Source organism: Muscardinus avellanarius (assembly GCF_963383645.1).
Source record: "Muscardinus avellanarius genome assembly, chromosome: 14".
NCBI lineage: Eukaryota > Metazoa > Chordata > Mammalia > Rodentia > Gliridae > Muscardinus > Muscardinus avellanarius.
In genome coordinates, this window is record NC_137800.1 from 80,310,775 (window position 1) to 80,331,207 (window position 20,433).

The window sequence follows — 20,433 nt, forward strand, 5'->3', positions numbered from 1 at the left end:
CCTGTTTCCAAATAAAATATAAAATAGGTCTGGGAGTGTAGCCCAGAGATAGAAAAGCCCCTAGGTTACACACACACACACACACACACACACACACACACACACACTGCAAAATGTCTGCAAAAATTACTCTGAAGTAGAGGTTATTGTGTCTATATACGAACTTGCCCACATCCACACAAATTTTCTGAGACACAATTTCCTGCTATGTTCTTGCCTTTTATGTATTTGTGGGGCTTTTTATTTCTTGACTATCACTTAATTTCTCCTCCTCAATTTTCTTTCCTTACACCCACTTGGGCTTCCTGATGTTGGGGTCAGGAGCGAAGTAAGGAGCTGAAGCCCCGGGTGTCTTGCAGAAAGAACTGAGAAGGTTCTGCTGCTGTGCCGGGGGTGTGCCCCTCCGCACCTCCAGGCTCATCACAGACAATGGAGAAGGGACACTCCTGGGCATATATGGGTGCTGGAGAAACGCAGCAAGTCCTCTACCTCTCCAAATGTGTCTACTGAGCCGAAGATGGGCCAGGCCAGGGAAGAAAGCTGGCAGATGGGCAGATGCCCGCCCAGGAGCCCCCGCAGGGCACAGTGGCCAAGCCTCGCAGGGACTGCTGCCCCCAGAAAGACAGGAGCGCAGGCCTGGTGTGCGGGGGGAGGGGAGAGGCAGGTCCCGGGGTGCCGGGTCTAGCTAGGCCCAGCGCAGGCTGCAGGGGGGCAGGTGCTGGGCTCGCCCCGCCCGCCCGCGCTCCGCGCGCACGCTGGCCCGTCCCCTCCCCGCCCCGGCGGCTGCGCGGGCACGTGGGCGCCGCTGTCAATCACGCGCAGACTGAGCTCCGGCGGCGGGAGCGGAGGAGGCGGCGGCGGCGGCGGCGGCGGTGGAGATGGGACCCCAGAGAGAGATCTGCGGCTAGGGCCGCACTTGCTCCACGGGTCAGGGGATCGGAGGCGCAGGTAACTCGTGTGGACCCCCGGGTGGGCTGCTTTCTGTGCTCCATTCGGTCTCCAGGGCGGCCTCGCTCTCTCCTTCCTCCATCCTCATGAACAAATTAATCTCTTCTGTCTTCTCTTCTCTCTCTCTCTCTCTCTCTCTCTCTCTCTCTCTCACACACACACACACACACACACACACACACACACACACACACACACTTCATTCGTTCACGGTTATTATATGCACACAAGTCTCTACCAAAAACTATGAGTATTAAAATCCGTGGAAATTATGGTTATCCAACCCCATAATTTGGGTAGTTAGTGGGTTGTGTTTATGTAAGAATTTGGGGATTGTACGGGCAAAAACTTCAGAGTTTCCTTCCTGGGAGACAAGAAAAGTTGTAGAATTAGGTACGCATACATTTTATGTATTTGGAGTTGGCAAATCCGAAGTGATTTGTTTTCCAGGCTGAATCGGACCAGCGCTGCCCTCCCTACACCTTGGCCATGTCCAGAGATGTTTGAGTGCTTTTTATGAGATTTCAAGACCTACTGCTTTGTGTTGTTAGAAAGGGACATTGGGGCGGGGAGCCGACCAAGGCTGGTGACCTCAGAGGAAACAGCTGGAACTGAACAGAATAATTGGTTCCTGGCTCTGTAGCAGAAATGTCTTCAGGACCTTGGAGAGCTCTTGGGATCCAGCCAGGCCCAGGCCTTTGGTGGAAGGCATGTGTGCAGTTTTTTTCAGACAAAATGGGAAGACAATAGATTAAAAAAAAAAAAAGAAAAAGGGACATTTAATTAAGAGAGACAAAAACAAGAACAAGAACCAGAGAGGATAAGAGGGAAAGAGGAGTTGGGAGAAGGGAGAGCAAGTAGTGGCTGTAGTTGATGCTTTCCTTTGCTGATCCAGAAGACTAATCACCTAATCACATCTGCTCAAACTTTGGAGGCAAGGTCCAAAAGAAGGTCCAGCCAGACTCTACATAGACTGACTCCTGGCAATGCTGAAAACAGCTTGTTAGATCTCTGCTAGGCTTACTCATCCTGAGTCTTTGGGTTATCCTGCAAATGAATGGGGCTCTGTTCACCAGAAAAAAAAAAAAAAAATTCTTAATGACCACTTAGAAAATATGGTCCCAGTTATTTTATTTCACAAGACTAGAGCAATGTAGGAAACCAACAGCTCTCTAACCAGCAAAGGCTTCCTGATTAAATTTTGCATGGGCACCTGCTTTTCTTAGCAGATGGAAAATAAAATGATCATGATAGGAAGAAAATGGATATAGGAGTAAAACTAAACCTAATGAGTAAATTATCTGAAGAGTCTTACTAAGGGTATTATGCATATAAACATTTCAGAAGACACATTGACTATAGGACTCATTTATTTTACAATATCATGAAACAAGCCCCATAAAAAAATCAATTCTAGAGTATCTAAGAAGCAAGGAATCTTTTTATTTAGAATGTATGGATTATCTAGTTGATATTATTAACTACATAAATTATAGTTACATCAATATAAGAATAATATGTGTATAGTTTGTTATAATTTAGAAAGCCCTTTTGGGATGTCTAAAACTATCAAGGGGGCCCAAAGTTATTAAAGAGGTTAGACTTCTTTTTTAAAGCTGCCTCTAGTCTTGAACAATAAGTTCTTTGTCAGTGTTTCTGTGAATATGAAAATGATTTTATAAGTTATATGAGTGGATTATAAAATTTAAATTTTAACCTAGATCACATCTGCAGAGATATTTATTCTTAAATAGGATTGAAGAATGCACTGCTAAATAAGAAAAGTCAAGGAGAAAACAACCAGCCAAGGGGGAGGAAGACTTCAAAGGTAAGACTCAACCCTTAGGTACAAATTAATAAGCATCTTGTGTTCTAAATGCAGATGAAGATGAGATTTAAAAAGAGGATGTGAGTTATATTTATTTCCTCATTTTGGCTTTGGACTTTATGTGCCTTACTAAAAATATGTATCTTGAGGGATTAAAGGAACTAGTAATGAGTGAGGTAATTACACATCATTACATGTCTTTTATCAATTATAGAAGAGACTACCTAGCCACTGACGTGGTCTGTTAAAAAGCTCATAATACAGAACCATGATCTCTGTGACTAGAAAAGTAAAATATCTCTGAAACGACCCATTGGTAGAAATACATTTTAAGTCTCAAGGTCATGCTGATATAATTCCACAGTGCCTGATTTGAAAGTGAAAGAGCTGTGAGCAAGCGGCCATGCCTTCCTGCAGCCACTGTGCATCTGAAGGAGTCTTTTAAGTGGATTGACCTTTGGATTTGGTTTTGGATAAGTGTTCTAATGGTCTATGTGCCTATACCTTGTCTCTTGCAGCACTGGTCCTGTGCAAAATGGCTCTAATGGGAACTTCACACTCATTATCTCAGAATTACTTTGAGGAAAAGAGAAGCAGTAAGAACAATGCAGTGATATTTCAAAGTACATAAATAGAGTGAGGCCTGTGCCTGGCCTCACACTGACTCACACATGGAGCCTTGGGAAAACACTCATCCTTTCTGTGCCTCAATTTGCTGCGTCTTCTCTCAAGGAGACCATGAAGACAAATAATGTAATGTCTGTCTGAGATGTTCTTAGAGTTTCATGAGGCATAAATACTTATTTCGGTTTTCATGGAGATGAGAATTTTTAAAGTAAAATGAAGGGTAACTGCATCTATTAGACCAAAATTCAAATTTCCAGCAAATTGATATAACAGCACATCGGTACATCTGGCAATCACAGCACGATGTATGTGGGTTTGTTTGCCTAATAAAGGGGAGATTCAAGGGACTTTTAGCATCCATATTCTCCCCTGCTGTAAATAGCTCTTTATGATACCCATTGTGTTTTATTTATTGCTTCACAAGAGTGTCTCCTTCCAACCCAAGCATCCGTTAAAGGCATGCTGTGCCCAGCTCAGCATCGTAACCATTATCTCACAGGTGCCTGGCACACAGGTAATGCTGTAAAACACTGAAAGCAGGAAGGAGTAATAAAAAATGAAGGACAATTCAGACCATCACCCACATCAACCCACTGCAAACTCTGTGCCAGGAAGTTTCAGAGTATCAGAGATTAAGGTGGAAACGAGGACAGAAGTCCCTTCCCTCATGGATCTCATAGTCAATCACGTGTGCAGTCCATCACAAAAAATACAACCATACCAGGAAGACCAGGCAACAACAAGTGCTATGAAGAGAAACAGGAGGACAGAGGACAATGAAGTGTCGATATTTAGATAGGTTGCTTATAGGAAGCCTCCCCAAAGAATTTAGCTCTCTTCCAGTATGCTGTTCTTTCTCTGGTGCCAGGGATATAAGAGATGTGCTGTTTCACTAATAATATTCACTTGTACACTAAGTGAATATTCAGTTATTAGTATAAGTGAGTTATATGTGTAAGTGACTGTTCATGCATGCTATCGGTAACGTTGCTATAGACAAATAATAACAAGAAGAAAATGATGAGTGAATCCTCATTTATCAGCGCCTGGAATGTCCCTCTTCACAGACCAAAGGACCCCACATGAATATAGCTGGTGCTCATCACGATTCCAAGTGGTTGGGAAAGATGCAACAGGATCCATTAGAGTATTTATAAAATTCTAGAAATATGTCCATTCTCCTCTCTATGTGTGTATCTCCTGGGATGCCAAGGCTTCCTTTAAAGACAAGAGCCCTCTACAACATTGACGCCCATTTCTAGTCATAGATATGACATTAGTCTTGCAGCTGCTGCTACTTCAGCTATTAAAATACAAACGTCAGGACTCTAACGAAATCTTGCTGGGAAAGCAAATGTTGATGCAAGCATAAAAGCCTTTGCAAGGCTGAACACAGTAGTGCATGCCTGTAATCCCAGTACTTGGAAGGCTAAGACAGGAGGATGGCAGGCTCAAGGACAGCCTCAGAAACTCAGCGAGGCTCTCAACAACTTATGGGACCCTGTTTCAAAATTAAGAATAAAATTGGTTTGGGGGTATAGATCAGAGGTAGAATACCCTGGAGTTCAAGCCCTAGTACCAAAAAAAGGCCTTTGAAAGCCCTCATTTCTTTTTCAATCTGAGTTTACTGAATATCAGTTAATAGTTGCCAGCTTTTAAACTGACTTTCTTTCAGGTCTTTTCTGTAAGACTTGAGTCAACCAAGTAGATTCCAAGACACTGTACCATTCTCTCTACTGGGACCAAAAAAAAAAAAAAATACTGGCTTCTCTACAAGTCAGGTAATTGTTGAGGTTTTTGTAGGTCCAAAATCTCCACTCAAACATGTTAAGTTTTAAACCTGTGCCCTTCCATGCAGTGATTCTCATTCAGAAGTAAATCCCAACTAGTTATATCTTTGGTAAAATGTATGATCTCTCTCAGACTCCCAGGGACTACTATTTTAGGCAACATACATAATAGCAAAGTAATGCATTAAAGAAAATACACATTCCATCTACTTAATAGCAAGTAACTGACCTAACTAGTAGGTTACAATCTCCTTTAAATTGAAGTATTTGGGACTGACAGTCAAGGAGGGTATAAAAAATGGTGGTAAATCTATAAACCCAATTCTTTGTCCAACAAAAAGGAGTTGACTCATTCTGTGTGTTTGTAGCCAAAATATCCTAGAAAACTACATCTGGAAGGAAAGTAAGGTTAATCACATACAAACATCTTCTTTAAAGACAATGAAACCAGAGCCCAGAGAGGTTAATGAACTTGTCAGATTGCTCATGGCCAATCAGCTGCAGTTCAGAAATTGGCATTCAAGTCTGTTCTCTGCTCTGTGTGGTAAGAATACAGCGCAGACCCTTGTCCATGCTTTGTGTTCTTGGAGGAGAAAGTGGAGCTCATGAAGATCCTCTTCTGGAAGGTGTCCGACATCCCTGAAACGCCACTCAGACTGAATGGAGAGGTTCAGGCTCAAAAACATTTGTTTTATTATCCTTTGTATCCCTCTTATGATTTCACCTATGTTGTCTTCAACAAAGTCATACTATAAGTCTCATTAAGTAGAAACATATAACCTGACATGCTAGAAACAGGCATCCTGCTCCATCCTGAGAAAGAACAACTGTGCATCTGAGGAGAAAAACTCTCACTGTTGCTGTGAGAGACTTTTTATCATATCTGGTTTTGTTCTTTGTTAAAGCTCCTGATGCTCTATAGAAACCCTGAAACCTATGTATTTAGATGAGTTGGTTCTGACTGTGCAAGTATGTGATTCAGTTTGTGCTCCTGCAGGTTATGTTCTAGTCTCTTGTCTCTGCCCTGACTCACAAGTTAACCTTTACCACGATGATTTCCTATGCTGCAGTTTCCTCAGTGACACAGTAGAGTTACTAATGCTCATCCCATCTCCCTTTGACTGAATTCTTTATTAGAAGAATTCCTTAGTACAATGCTTTTATAATTATTCTACTCACATATCAGTGGTAACCAGCTCTTGTTAATCATCATCATTGTATAAGCATTAAATAAAAAGTACTGAAGAGATCATCCTAGCATGTAAAAGATGAAAACCACATAAGATTTTTTTTTTGTACAGGGGGTTAAACCTGGACCATTCTACCTCTGAGATATACCTCCCTACCCTATTGTGTTTTTTTACACAGTCTCAGTAAGTTGCTGAGGGCCTCACTAAATTACTGAGTCTAACCTCGAACCTGTAATTCTGTCTCACCCTTCCAAGTACTGGGATTATAGGCAAGTACTGTGTGCCAGGCATAACATTTCTTTTGATCCATCAGACTTTGCTGCTCTCATCAAGCAAAGAACATTGTAAAATCTTGACTTTTTATGAAATAATATCCTTTGAAATATTTAAAAGTAAAAAAGGTCTTGTTTTTGCCTCCTCTGCACTGTCCTGGGGATTTCTTTAGTTGTCAGCTATGCCTGGAACAAAGAGATGGCCCAGACATTAGATGTAATTTTAACCAATAGTTAAAAATATGAGGCAATTGTGGCTATCAGTACTACATACCTGTATTATTCTTACAAGAACAAGGCCATATCTCTCCAAATTTGACTCTTTTTTCTCACCAAAGCCCACTTGTGGCTAGGACACATTCACATGGTGTTCTTATGGGTCTTCTTCATGCCCATGGGACAGAGTAATGCTAACGTCCCCAGATTGTCCCGTGATCTGTCCAACCAAACTAGTGGCCACACACATAGCCATTGATAGAACTATAATGGTTTTCTCATATCAATAAGCTTTACTAAATGATAATCATTGGAAACATTTAGTATGTCTTTGTTGGCCTAGATTATAGCACAGTCCAGGTTTCCCCTAAGAACACTTTTTACCATGAAAAATAACCCAGATTATGTCCATACAAGGAAAACAATCTAAAGGACCATTCCAATATACAAACAAATATAGCTCAATTTCAACTACACATTTATCCGCTTATGTAGATATCAGAAAGCCAAAGGACAGAAGATAACTGAAATTCAGTTATCCTCAGAGAATTCACTGACTCAAAGTTATGCCCTTCAGTAATTACTTCTTTTTCAACATGAATTATTAATCAAATTCATATTAATGCCTCTCTCCAAGGGTACAGTTAGTTCAAATTAAGTTGAAATTTCCATCTTAAAAAGGTAGAATCCCAAGCAGCCCACCCCTGGTAGTTTCACTTAACAATTCTCTGAATTGTTATTTATACTATAGACTTTGTAGAAAGTAATAAAAGGCTCTATCTAGCCTTTATATGACACTCTAGCCACCTGCATGGACAGATGTAACCACAAATAATGATGGAACGATGTGGTGTTAGAGTTAGTGAGGTGTAAATTATTGGCCAAGCCCTTTGCGATTAATAAAGCATGAATGTAAGTTGCCCGGCAGCTTTTTAATAAAGCTTTGGTACAACCTGACAATCAGTTAAAACGTCAGAGGGAAATACTCGATATTTGAAGCAAATTTCACACCGCTAAGAGTAATGCCATATAGATCCCACAAGAGGACACCGCTAAAAATCTGAGAAGACAGTCCCAGACAGATTCCATCAGTGGCAAATGAGAGCACCTGCCTAATTCTTTAACATGTAAGTGTGAAAACTACTGGGTTCCAAGAGATTAAAGATTTCCTGTCCAGGAAATGAAGATCTCAGCTCCTTTGCCACCATTTCTCATGTGTCTCGTGCTCAAATTTGTGCATAATTTAAGTAACCCATGCTGTTGCATCAGGTTTCACGGATGGAGAACCAGCTCTAATCATTGATTATTGGGGGCAATTTTGCATTCAGTACAAAAGAAGAGCAGCTTATAAGGAAGACAGGCTGTTATAAGCGCTATTTCTCTTGAGAAAAGAGCCTTGTTCAATAGGTTGGCATTACTCAGCCTGGTTCTCAACTCCAGTATGTCTTCCATCTGGAGGCCAAAGCTTGCGCTGACATGTGGATGTTGTTCTTACAGCTGGCAAGTATGAGTTCCTGCAGCTACGCCTGTGGGTCTGCCCAAGGGCAGGCTGCCAGTGAGACTGGACACCAGCGCTATGGGGTGCGCTCCTACCTGCACCAGTTTTATGAGGACTGCACCGCTTCCATCTGGGAGTATGAGGACGATTTCCAGATCCAGAGATCACCCAACAGGTGGAGCTCAGTGTTCTGGAAGGTAAAGAAAGAACAGGTGCTTAACTCAGGCAATGGGGAAAGATGGGGCAAGGTAAATACTTGGCTGTAGAGAACTGGTCCCTCTCTGTGTGCATCACTCCAAGTGACACGAAATGCATCTTTCTTCCCCTTCCAAAATAGAATATAAACCTGGGGCCAGAAAAAGCCTCTAAGCCCAGCCTAAGTGTTGATGGGCAGCTTAAATATAAGTAGGTGCAATTGCCATGGTAATTATTACTACTGCTATTATTAATGTGCCACTAAATTCACTAACTGGGAAGCCATCCATAGGCAAATTATACTTTATCTGTCTCCTTTACAGACTGGGTAAGTATCATTTGACAAATTGCAACAATTATTTTAAAAATAGGTACTTAGAGAGAGATAATGCCGAGACATGGTACAGTGGTCAGAATACCAGCTCTGCCTCTACCACATATGTGGTCGTGAGGCACTCTGAGAAGCCTCCCTAGTGTTTTCAGTCTTTCAACAGATAACTAGTGAGTACCCACTGTGTGCCAAGAGGGTTTGAAGTGCTGGAAATCCAGGTGGTAAACAGGAGACACAAAAACCCTGCCTGCATGAAGCTTACACTCTGCCACAGGATACTGCCAAAGAGGTAAAGCCCATAATAGAATGTCAAGTAGACCAGGACCAGGAGGAGAAAGAAGTCAGGATAGGGAGCCAGAGTGCTGGAGACTGACATTTAGGTGTGTGGATGGTAGAAAGCCTTTTAGCAGAGATGAAATCCGAGCAAATGCCAGTAGGAGCTGAGGAAACAGACCATGATATTATCTAGCTGAAGGTTATAGCAGGCTGGGGAAAGAGAAAGTCCAGAAGGTCTGAATGGAGGGAAGAGATCCAGCCTGGATGGAGTGGAATGAGAAAGGGTACAGGTAATGAATTCAGCCAAATAACAGGTCACAGGTGATTTATGGAGAGTCTATAGAAGGTAGTAAAGAGGAGTTGGGCTTTTACTTCAACAGACAAGGGAAACCACCTGAAGGTGTTAAGCAGAGGCGTGACACATCAGGCTAATATTTTAACAAGGTCCTTCTGGCTACTGTATGGAAAGCACAGAATGCATGGGTGGGCAAAAGTAGAAGCTGACAGGTTAACTAGAGACCATGAAAGCACCCAGTCAAGAGAAGGATTAGCCTGGTGTTAGCAGAGATGGGGGAAAAGTAGTCCAATTTAGCATAAAGTCTGAAGAGCCAGCTCTGAGGGCATGTTAATGAGTTAGATGTGGGATATGAGAAAAAGAAGAGTCCAGCATGACCCTGGACTTGCAGCCTGAGCTGTGTGGAAATGGTGTTACAATCTAATACCAGGATACTAAAAGGAAGAGGGATGCAGGTGATCCAGGAGTTTGACTTGGAACATGTTAAACTGAAGATGCCTACTAGACATCTGAGCAGAAATCTCTAGTGGTCATCTCAATGTGCCAGTCTATAGCTCGTGGACGGGGAGTCATTGGCACATAGCATGCAGAGAACATACAAGACTAGCTGAGGTCACCTAGGTAGAGAACATGGGCATAGAAGAGAGAGGGCCTGAGAGATTTCCACTTTAGAAATGGAAGAGGAGGAGGATTCAGGATGCGATTCCGGAGGAACCTAAGGGCTTCTCCAGCTCAGACTCTGGAGGGAGTTTATCCAACATTTTTGACATTTACATAAACTTGCAATTCATTGATGGATACATTGTGGTGATACAGCATCACAAGAGACTGAACATGGATTCTAACCTCAGATGACATGGGTTCAAATCCCAGCTCTTTCCATTTCTAGCTCTGTGACTGTAGGCCTCTAACAGTGATACTTATAATACCTAACTCATAAACATGGTGAGAATTAAATAAGATCATATTTACAAAGATCTTAAGACAGTGACTGTTGTATACTCATTAAGCATTAGCTATGGTAGCTACTATTACTGTATACTGTATTGAAACACCAAATTCTGAAATATATATATATTATATATTATATATATCACTGGAAATCTAGTTAATAAATGAAGTATTGGGAAACATAGGTGTCAACATTGATTACCCAAGACCTTTACTAATTCAAAATCATGCTATTATCATAGTCTTTGGGTTAGAATTAGTCAAGTCAGTACCCCTTGTACTGTAGAAATCTCCCCTCTGATGAACCTTTATTGGCCTAGCCCAAAGAAATGCATAACCAAGTTTGGCACATCTTATATTTAAATATATATTTTGACAGCTCTATTGTGCCCATATCCTTAAATGCCACTGACATACAGAATATTATAGGCATTCCTATAGGTCCAAAGCACTGTAATTATGTGATTTGTGAAGCTGAAACCCCATCAAATAACACATAGGTATGGAATAAAAATAAAGGACTCACAGTAAATTATTAACCCAGTTCAGATTTTAGTATTTTCTACTCCCTTCTCCCTTCTATTTTATGCAAGCAAGATCCAAAGATATTTATTCTCTGCTGTGCTATGGCTTCTTCAGAGGAAAAACAGGCCAAAGTTCATGGCCTCATAGAGATTGAATTCCGGCCAAATCCAAGACCCAGATTCATATCCTAAATACTGGAAGCCTAGTGTCAACCAGCTTAAGCTAAGGACACACTGTGTTAGAGACCTCATGTCTGTCCAGAGAAGAAGCCAATATTCCCTGGTTCACCCCCTCCCCTCAGGGAATGAGTTCATTCCAAGGGGCATGAAGCGATTTCTTCCAATACAAAAAGGGAAGCAGCTATGCACACCTCTATCATGTTCCTTTTCAATGTTCTTTCTTTCCTTTGAATATCACCTGCAGGTGGTTCGAGTTGCAGGTGGGCCTCTCCTTGGGAGGTGTGCTCACAACACAACACCGTGTTAGGATCTGCCCTTGAGTGCCTTCCTGAGCAGGAGGCCACAGGAAGAGCATAATGATAACGAGATTTCATGTGGGTCTCAGTGATAACCTTTGCTCTATTGCCTGCATAGACATCATCTCACGGGAGTATTTTTTAATATGTCCAGCAGTGGCACTGGAATACACTATAAGAATAGGCAAGATGTATTCTTCACCCTCCGATTCAACTCTTGACCTGAAGGAATTCAAATGTGCATAGACTGTTACAATGCAATATGCTAGATGCTCCCCTCAAAGTAGTCATGGTACTTATTGGGAGCACAGGTTTTGAGGACAGGGAGGAGTGTCTATCTGATGCAACCTGGAGCAGATGTGGCCCCACAGAGGGGAGCCCCCCTTGTGCAGAGGCAGAAGCAGGACACCCCAGCAGAAAGGAACATATTTCATTTCTAAGTAGTGAGGGAATGGGCACACTCAGGACTGTAGGTAGTTCAGTATGGTGGAGTAAATGTCTAATTCAGAGAGGGGGGTGCAGAGGGAATAGGAAGTGCATTATGAGCCAGAGCCCAGAAGACCTGAAAGGTTGTACACTAAATATGTCTCCAAAACCTCTCCACTTGACTCAGTGAGGCTAAATTTAGGCTTTTCTGGGAGGGGAGGGAGTGTCACACAATCTGGTGTAAGCATATGCATGCATGCACATGTACACACACACACACACACACACACACACACACACAGTAACAATTCGCGGTACCTCAAAGGTCCTAGGTTGCTGCATGGCTGCCTCGGCCACTCCCAGTTTACCCAGTGCCTGCAATATTTCCATCTTCAAAACTGTCTAATGAATTCCCTGGACCCTCTGCCACCATTGCTACTGCTCAAGAATTAGTTGTGGATTTTTGTTTGTTTTTGTTGTGATGGGTGTCAAACAGAGGCATTCTACCTCTGAGCTATACCCCCAACCTACTTTTTTCAGTAGGGTCCCACTAAGCTGCTGAGGGCCTCTCTAAGTTGCTGAAGCTGGCTTCAAACCTGCAATCCTCCTGTCTCAGGCTCCCAAGTACTGAGATTACAAGTGTGCACCACCATGCCCTCTATGGGTTTGTTTTCTTATCCTTGCAGTTGCCCTTGACTATGGCTGTTGCCACGTGATTGTCTACACAGCAGACAGCCTCCAGTACAGGTCTTGAACCAGTATTCTCACTCCCAGTCCTTCTGTCCTTACCTTGGGTCTGTCCTTCTTACCTTTCCTGGGGAATCTCAGAGAACATTCATAGTGATGTCCCTCATGCCTTGTATCCCTCTCTCTTCTCAAGGTTAACCTCCTTCTCTCCAGTTTTTCCCTGGCTAGTCTAGAGTGTAGACTTGTGTCTTGGATTTCTCCTCAAAGTTTTGGCAGCTACTAAGGAGCTGGTTATACAGCAGATATGGAAGGAGCTGTGGAAGACTATTAAGCAGAGAAACCATGTGACATTATTTCTGTTTCTAAAAGATTTTTCGGGTGTCACTTGAAGGACAGATGGTTATAACTAGCAGTAGTGATGGGGATGCTGTTGCCATGGTCCAGGCCAGACATGCTGATGACTTGCACTATCATAGCAGCTGGAGTGGAGAGGTGAGAAAAGATTCAAAAGGTTTTTTATGAGGCAGAATGGATAAGATTTAACTATCGACAATGAATGTGAGAAAGGACTTCATAAATGGGCAGATAGGAGGAACAGAAGTAGGGAAGGATATTACAGTTCCATTTGGAATATTTGGAGCATTCGGCACATTTTTCTGTAAATCATCCTATACAGGAAAGGGTGTCCAAATACTATCTAGAAATATGGCCAGATCTCAGAGCAGCCAACCAGGCCAGAGGTGGCGATTTAGATATCTTTGGCTAAAGGCAAGAGCTAAAGTGTAGCCTCAGATTAAATCCTAGAGAGGACATACTGAATAAGAGATGGGGAGCAATGATGGAGCCATGAAGGCAGCAGTAATTAGGCAATAGAGGTTCAGAGTAAATTGTTTCAAGGTAGAGTTGCAAAGAGGAGAGTATGATGTCTGAGATGACCATGAGAAAGGGGTTCAAGAAAGCCTGAGTGTTTAATATTGATGACTACAGAATTTTTAAGTGAAATCAGGAAAGAAAAGGCACATGGCTCCATGGTCATCAGAGATCAAGGGAAAGGCAGTCCTAAAGAAATCATGGAGGACTAAGAATGGCTGGCCAAGGGCGGAATGACCTCTCCCATTGGGATGCAGGGCTCTCTCGTAGATTTGAAGGAGGCAATGACATGTGCGTCTGTGCTGGAGGGCAAGGGATCCTGTAACATGGATGCACCGATGGGAGAAGCCACTGGCCAGTCTAGGGAAGGTCCTAATCATGGCTTAACATTGGTTCTTGTTTTGTGAAGCTCAGTATCAAGCTGAGGCCAGCAGGGGCTTACAAGCTAGAATCTGCCACTGCTGCTGGCAGATGTCACCCCTCAGAGCTCAGGGCCTGTGAAGCAGAGGTTGGCAGCAGCCCTGGGGCTGATGAAGGAAGAAAATACAGTCTTCGCTCCTGATGCGCTTTCCCTGAATAACCTCCAACCCAGATGGCTCCTCTCACATCCAGCTCCGTCCAGCATTCCCCACCACCACCACCACAGGCTGTCCCTCTGCCTGGCTGGTTCCAGCTTCCAATAGTCATTACTGCCTCCTCACTCCCAGAACAGCTGTGTGGAGACTGCTGCCACTCTGCCCACTGGAATAAACTGGCTTTCACACCTCATAGGTCACCTAGAATCAACCAGGGCAGTGTTGGTCAAAACAACAGCAGTTTCTGGCTCAGAGCCCCCACCAGCCAAGTTTTCATCCCTATCCAACCTTCTTTCCAACAGCAGGGACTCAGTTTTTACACACTCCCTGTACAAGCAAGAGAGACACATCAGAGACCATGACTCAAACACTGGCAAGGTCCTTCTCCTATGTTGCCTGAGGATGCTTCACTGGGCCTGTGGACCCTTCCCAGGAACATTCCTCTCCTCCACATGGCCCTATGGGGACTGTCTTCTTCCCTTAGGCCCTTAACCTCTGTGTTGCAACTCACTCTCTCTCTCTCTCTCTCTCTCTCTCTCTCACACACACACACACACACACACACACACACACACACACACACACACTGGGAATTCTACCTCTGAGCTACATCTGTGCTCCCAGCCTTTTTCTTCCTTTTGTTTCCTGGTAATCTCTTTATTTCTTAATCCTTATGCTTCTTTTAGGAGATACTATCTCTTGAACTGAAGATACATTCATCTTTTTTACTGGTGCATTTTGATTAGATTATCTGACGGAAGCACAGAGCGATAGGAGCATACATACACACAACTCTTGGAGCATCATCATCTGGGTCCCAGCTCCCTCCCTCCCTTCCCCATACGTGTCATTACAAGTGATTGGAATTGGCCACTTGTTTTGAAACAGGGTCTTGCTATTTTGCTGACGGCCTCAGTATGTTGCTGAGTCTGTCCTCAAACCTGTGATACACCTGTCTTAGCCTCCCAAGTACTGGGATGACAGGTGTGTACCACCATGCCCAGCTTCTTTTACTCTCTTAAGAGAGCCCTCTTTCTCTTCAATCTAGGACCACTTCAACTTAGAACTCTGTCCACAGACCATTTTATAATATCGAATGGAATCACTCCCCCAGTTTTTATCTTTTCCAGTACTCCATCATGGTACCAGGATCATGCCACTGCATCCCCATTCCCCCACCACCACCCTAGTTCACAAAAGATGCTCAGGGAAGGTCAGATGCAGCATCTTCTAGATCTGTCACTGTAACTTCCAAGATCACTTTGCTTTCAGGATTCAGAGTCCCTCTGTGGGCACATCTTCTGGGAACCTCAGAAGACTAGCATGGGTGGCCCCTCCGAATCCATGGAGTCATCCATTCATTACACTTTCCTTCCTCCTTTCTCTGATATTCTGATGTCAACAGGAAAACAAAGATGACTCCTTTGGGTAAGCCACTTTCCAGACTCTGAAAGGCAGCAGTTCTGCCATTTCCAGTCCACAGTTTGCCTTTCAGCTTCTGGGTGATGTTCCATGAGTGGTTTTCATCCGATGAACTGCTCAGCTGAAGGGTAGTCTGAGCTGAGAACCAATCACCTGGCTCAGCACTCAGCAGTCTGGAGACTGGAGTCAGATGGGAATATTTATTGGACATCAGGCTGGATTGAGAGCCAAGAGGAGACAAGGCAGAAACACAGACAGAGAGCACAGCCCTCCTTCACTCTATAGAAGCCCAGGCGTTAAGACGGAGAAACCCAGAATTAGCACTGCTCTTGAGGGGAGAGGGAGGTGATTTAGTGCCACAGGAAGCCCGCCGCCATGGATATTTAAGTTAATTTAGTTTGTACATTTAGAGTGTTCCAATGTGAGTCATTTTCTAAAAGTTTTATAAATAATGATTAGTCCTTGGAGGGTAATTTATATACTGCTATTTTAGAAAAACTTAGAAAGCAATCCAAAATGTTATATATGACAACCCATTTTTTCCTGCAGTGTATAGAATAGCTTCTAATAACTTAGAAGACATCATATCAATTTTTTTGTTTTTCAGTTTCTTGACAATATTATATTAAAAGAAACATGTCCACATATGATGACTAAAACTCTTTTGAAATAAAAATCCTAAGTAGGAAGTATGCAAAATAGTAATGGGGAAGCATTATGGGTAGAAGAAAATGGGGAGGAGTCACATGGGTCTGTATATGGACTTGGTCATACCACTTGTTAACTATGGGACCTTGAACCATGCTTTCTTTATCCCATGAGCCTCAGTTCATAATAGAGGAAATGGGAATAAAGATGCCTACCTCTCATAAGATGCATGGGAAGACTGACTGAAAATACATCTCCACTATGCCTCTCTCACAATAGTTGATCAATAATACTGCTCTCCTTTCTCCCCACTTGCTAGCATGATGGATGTATGAATATGTTTTCCTTCTATTAGCCAAACCTCCTTTATTAGTGCATTGCCCCTACAATTTAATAAATTAGTACATACACTTTACATATTCAAGATTAAATAGTATTCTGTATTTGTTTTTTTTCCCAACCTTGTTATTTTAACTAAAAGCAATTAGGAACAGCAGGAAATGAGAATTTTTTATTTAAAAAATTAATAACTATATTAACTATTCCAAATGCTGAGCAATTGTTTTAATACCGTTGCCCATGCAGGAAAAACTGTTTAAAAGGGTTGTATTTCCACATACTAAAAATAGTTCCTTATTATAGCTTATTGCTTAGCCAGATAACAAAGCTGCATGTATTCATGCATGGTCTTATATAATTCTCACTCCACTCCACGATGTTGGTGCTTTTACCATTTGTCATCTTATGGGTGAGAAAACTCATGGTAAGAACATTTAAGTACCTTTCCTTCTGTGGTTCAGGCACCAGCAAACAGTATCAAAAACCCGCAGCTGAGTCTGTTCATTCCAAATACATGAGCTCCGGCCACCCAGGGGCATAATGTTTTACTTCTTCCTCCAGTTGCATTTCAGTAGAACTTGACCTAATGCAGTTCAGCCTCCAGCCGCCAATCTTAGTATTTATTAGTGCCTGCACATGTGCAGCTCAAACCTCTACATGACTGTAGAAAAAGCACTGGCCCAGGAATCATCTCTGTGGCTTCCCAGCCTTGCACCCACAAAGACTTACCCTCTGGGAGGCCACATTTCCCTGTAAGCTGGCAATTATGGGTCCTTCCCGCTTTCTTAGACAATGGGTCGGAATCAGCAGTGATGAGGACCATCAGTGTCCCCCAGGTGAGACCCCTAGGGATGTATCTATATGATGACCAGGTTGGGTCTGGCACTGATAGCAGTGAGGGAAAGGATGAATTACAGATGTAGATTCTTTGGGGCCAATTGGGACAAGCGTCTAAAGAGTTGCAAGTCCACTCTGGGTTGTCAGGAACTTCCCTGTGATTGGGTCTTGATGGATATTATCTACAAGAAGTGCAGACAAGAGTGCAGTGCAATTGTGTGTTCAATGACCTTGGTTTCGGTTTTTACAAAGACACAATTATCAAGTGGCCTTGTCTTATCTCATTCATCCTGGTCATGGAATGAGCTCGTCTGAGTTGATGTTCCCTGCAATAGTGTCCCACAGAAGAACCTTATGGCCTAGCTCTGAGTTCCTAGTCCGCTTCCAAGGCCTCAGGATGGGAGAAGGCCTCGGCCCAACCCCTGCTTTCCTCTTCCCCAAAACCTCACAAGGTAATGTCAGCAAAAGCAGATTTGGCCAACTGCAGGAAAACAACCAAGATTCGGAGCTGCAATTTCAGGTTGCCATTAAAATCAGAAAGGTCTTCCTTTCGGCTTCTTTTTTAACTCAAGCACGTAGTAGGTTTTTATGCCAATCTGACTGGGAATCTTCACTTAACTTTTCTGGGGAAGCGGGACATGCCTACCCTGCAGCTCAGGGGAAGCTGACGCCCTGGCTTACTCTGTCCTGCACCTGTTGCTGTTTCCCTCTAGGTCGGACTCATCTCGGGCACCATCTTCGTGATCCTCGGATTGACTGTTCTGGCGGTGGGCTTTCTTGTGCCCCCCAAAATCGAAGCATTTGGCGAGGCAGATTTCGTGGTGGTTGACTCACACGCGGTCCAGTTCAACAGTGCGCTGGACATGTGCAAGCTGGCCGGGGCTGTGCTCTTCTGCATCGGGGGCACATCCATGGCGGGGTGCCTACTGATGTCGGTGTTTGTGAAAAGCTACTCCAAAGAAGAAAAATTGCTTCAGCAGAGGTTTAAAGAGCGACTCGCAGACCTCAAAGCCCACACTCACCCCGTCACTAAAGCTCCGGGCCCGGGGGAAACAAAGATCCCAGTCACTCTGTCCAGGGTTCAAAATGTCCAGCCCCTCTCAGCGACCTGACACTCTCTCCTCCCCAGCTTTTTCCTCTCTGAGTCACACAGTGTTAAAGGAGTAGGTGGGTTCTGAGGTGACCAGGATATGGCCTTGGGCAACCCTGGACTGAGTTTGGCTGGGGCAGCAGCACAGGGCGTGGGCTCACACTGGCTCGGTGCAATTCCTGGGGAGAGTGTCGCAGCACGTCCACCTGCGTACAGGCCTCCACAGCTTAGGATGGGTGCTCTGCAGCCCACCAGGAGCCCCTCTGCACCACCTCTCTTGGATATTGTGATGTTGTGTTCTTTCCTGTGTTATTTGAAAGTGCTGACCAGCTTAGAACAGCCTGCAGTGGCTAGCGTGGTCTGTCTTACTTTAGTCTTGGTTTTCCTAATGCCTACTGTGTGATATACCTTTCATTCTTGTCCCACTGTGTGTAAGATATCATCACATGTGTTCACAGAGACATGGAGCCCCCTGATTTGGATCCTTCTGGATTCCTTGTTTAACTGTATCTTAATGTGAAGTTTCCTGAGTTCAGATGCACATATTATCCATGCGCTCCATAAATCTTTTTCTTTTTCCCACATTTTTTTTCACTTAAAAAGCTAAAATTGCCAACTTTAGAATCTCAGTGAAAAATATTAGGAGTATATACATATTCAGTGCCCAAAGGCACTTCATTAGAAGCCAGGAAACCCGAGTCCTTACTAAACTCGCTATCTGTGTAACTTTGCAGAAATCACGTAGCTTCCTCCGCTTCCGTTCCCCGGTCTGTACCGTGGGGTCTAATGGCCTTTCCTACTCAAATCTGAGATTCTTTGTTCCCCACATGCCCTCAACTCTCTCCCCCAAGGATGTTAATGTTCTTGTAGCTCTCATGCTGTAGGAGTTTTTTCAAAATCAAACTTCCAGAAAGTCACCAAGTCAGCCGGTTTCACAGTACCTTCCCGTAAATCTCCGACCCCAGCAGTTTACACAATGCAGTCCTACTTTTATAAAGACAAAAGTAAGCCATCCTCAAATAAGAAACCCCGGAGCAGATATTAACCTTCTAAAAAGGTTCTTGTTCTCAGATAAGATATTTAATTCTCCGGCAAGACGTTCTCTCGTCTCTTGTGCTTTTACTTAATCTGTGGATTTAAGTTAGACTAAGGTAATGGAAGGTGTGACCTGGGTATTCTCTCAGAACTTGTGTCTCCCCCCCCCCACTGGATAAATAAACGATGTGATGAGTGGACCCTGATTTGCACTGCCATTCCTTCAACGTGGCTGTGTTCTTCCTCCGTGTGATTTTCCATCCTGAGACTGAATACGCGCTGATGCGTCCCTGGCTAATTGGAAGAATAAATGAAGCAATTAGTGTTCTTTGTGTGTAGTGTTTATTTTGCACAGTCCAGCATGAGACGCGGAGCAAACCAGCAGCCTCAGCAAAGATCGCTGGCCAGATTTGGGGGAAATTGTCCCAGTTTCTTCAGGTTGTCTACCTTCCTGTGGAAAAGTCATTTTAAGTTTATTCTTTAAATCCCTAGACAAGCTCCAAGCATCTGTGCTAGGCAGTCAACACCTTTGAAAGCTTTCCCTGCTTGCTTCTATCTTGTATTAAGATGAATCTTGAAGAAAACTTGACTTCTAAAAGCCTCCAGAATGAAAAATAATGTCTGGTGGGGCTTGCAGACTTTTGGGTGTAATTATGGTCGCTATGTTAAAAAAAAAAAAAAAAAAACTGTGACTCCTTTGAATAAAGTCCCAAAGAAGCCAAGATTTTAAAGTCAGAGCTGGGTGTGAAGGAGCATCAGTAGGCTCTGCCTCCGCTGTTCAGCCCTGGCTTTTCAGTGGTGAGCACCAGGGATCTCACCTCCAACCTGCCAGGCAGCAGCCAGGAGCTAGCGCAACAGAGCAGAGGGTGGAAGCCAATGGTGTCCAGGAGGTTCAGTGGACCTTTGTAAAGAACACAGGCCGCCAGCCCCAGAGAGTGAGAATCGAGGACTAACAGGTTTTCTATAGCTGGCCTGGGGCCTGGGTGGGCAGATGGCAGTAGTGTGACAAGGTAGAGTGGCCTCAGACCTTTTTCTTTAACACTGAAACTCCAGGAGCTCCGTGATGCCGCCTGCCTGCACCTGCAGA

At 43.6% G+C, this 20,433-nt stretch overlaps 1 protein-coding gene across 1 annotated transcript; it reads left to right on the forward strand.

Annotated features, from left to right (window-relative positions):
• Positions 1 to 8,377: 8,377 nt before the first annotated feature.
• On the forward strand, positions 8,378 to 18,333 carry NRSN1 (neurensin 1; the record flags this gene model as incomplete). Its single annotated transcript, XM_080710139.1, has 2 exons — positions 8,378 to 8,566; positions 17,935 to 18,333. 2 exons carry the CDS (start codon positions 8,378 to 8,380, stop codon positions 18,331 to 18,333), a joined length of 588 nt encoding a protein of 195 aa, XP_080566265.1.
• Positions 18,334 to 20,433: the final 2,100 nt, after the last annotated feature.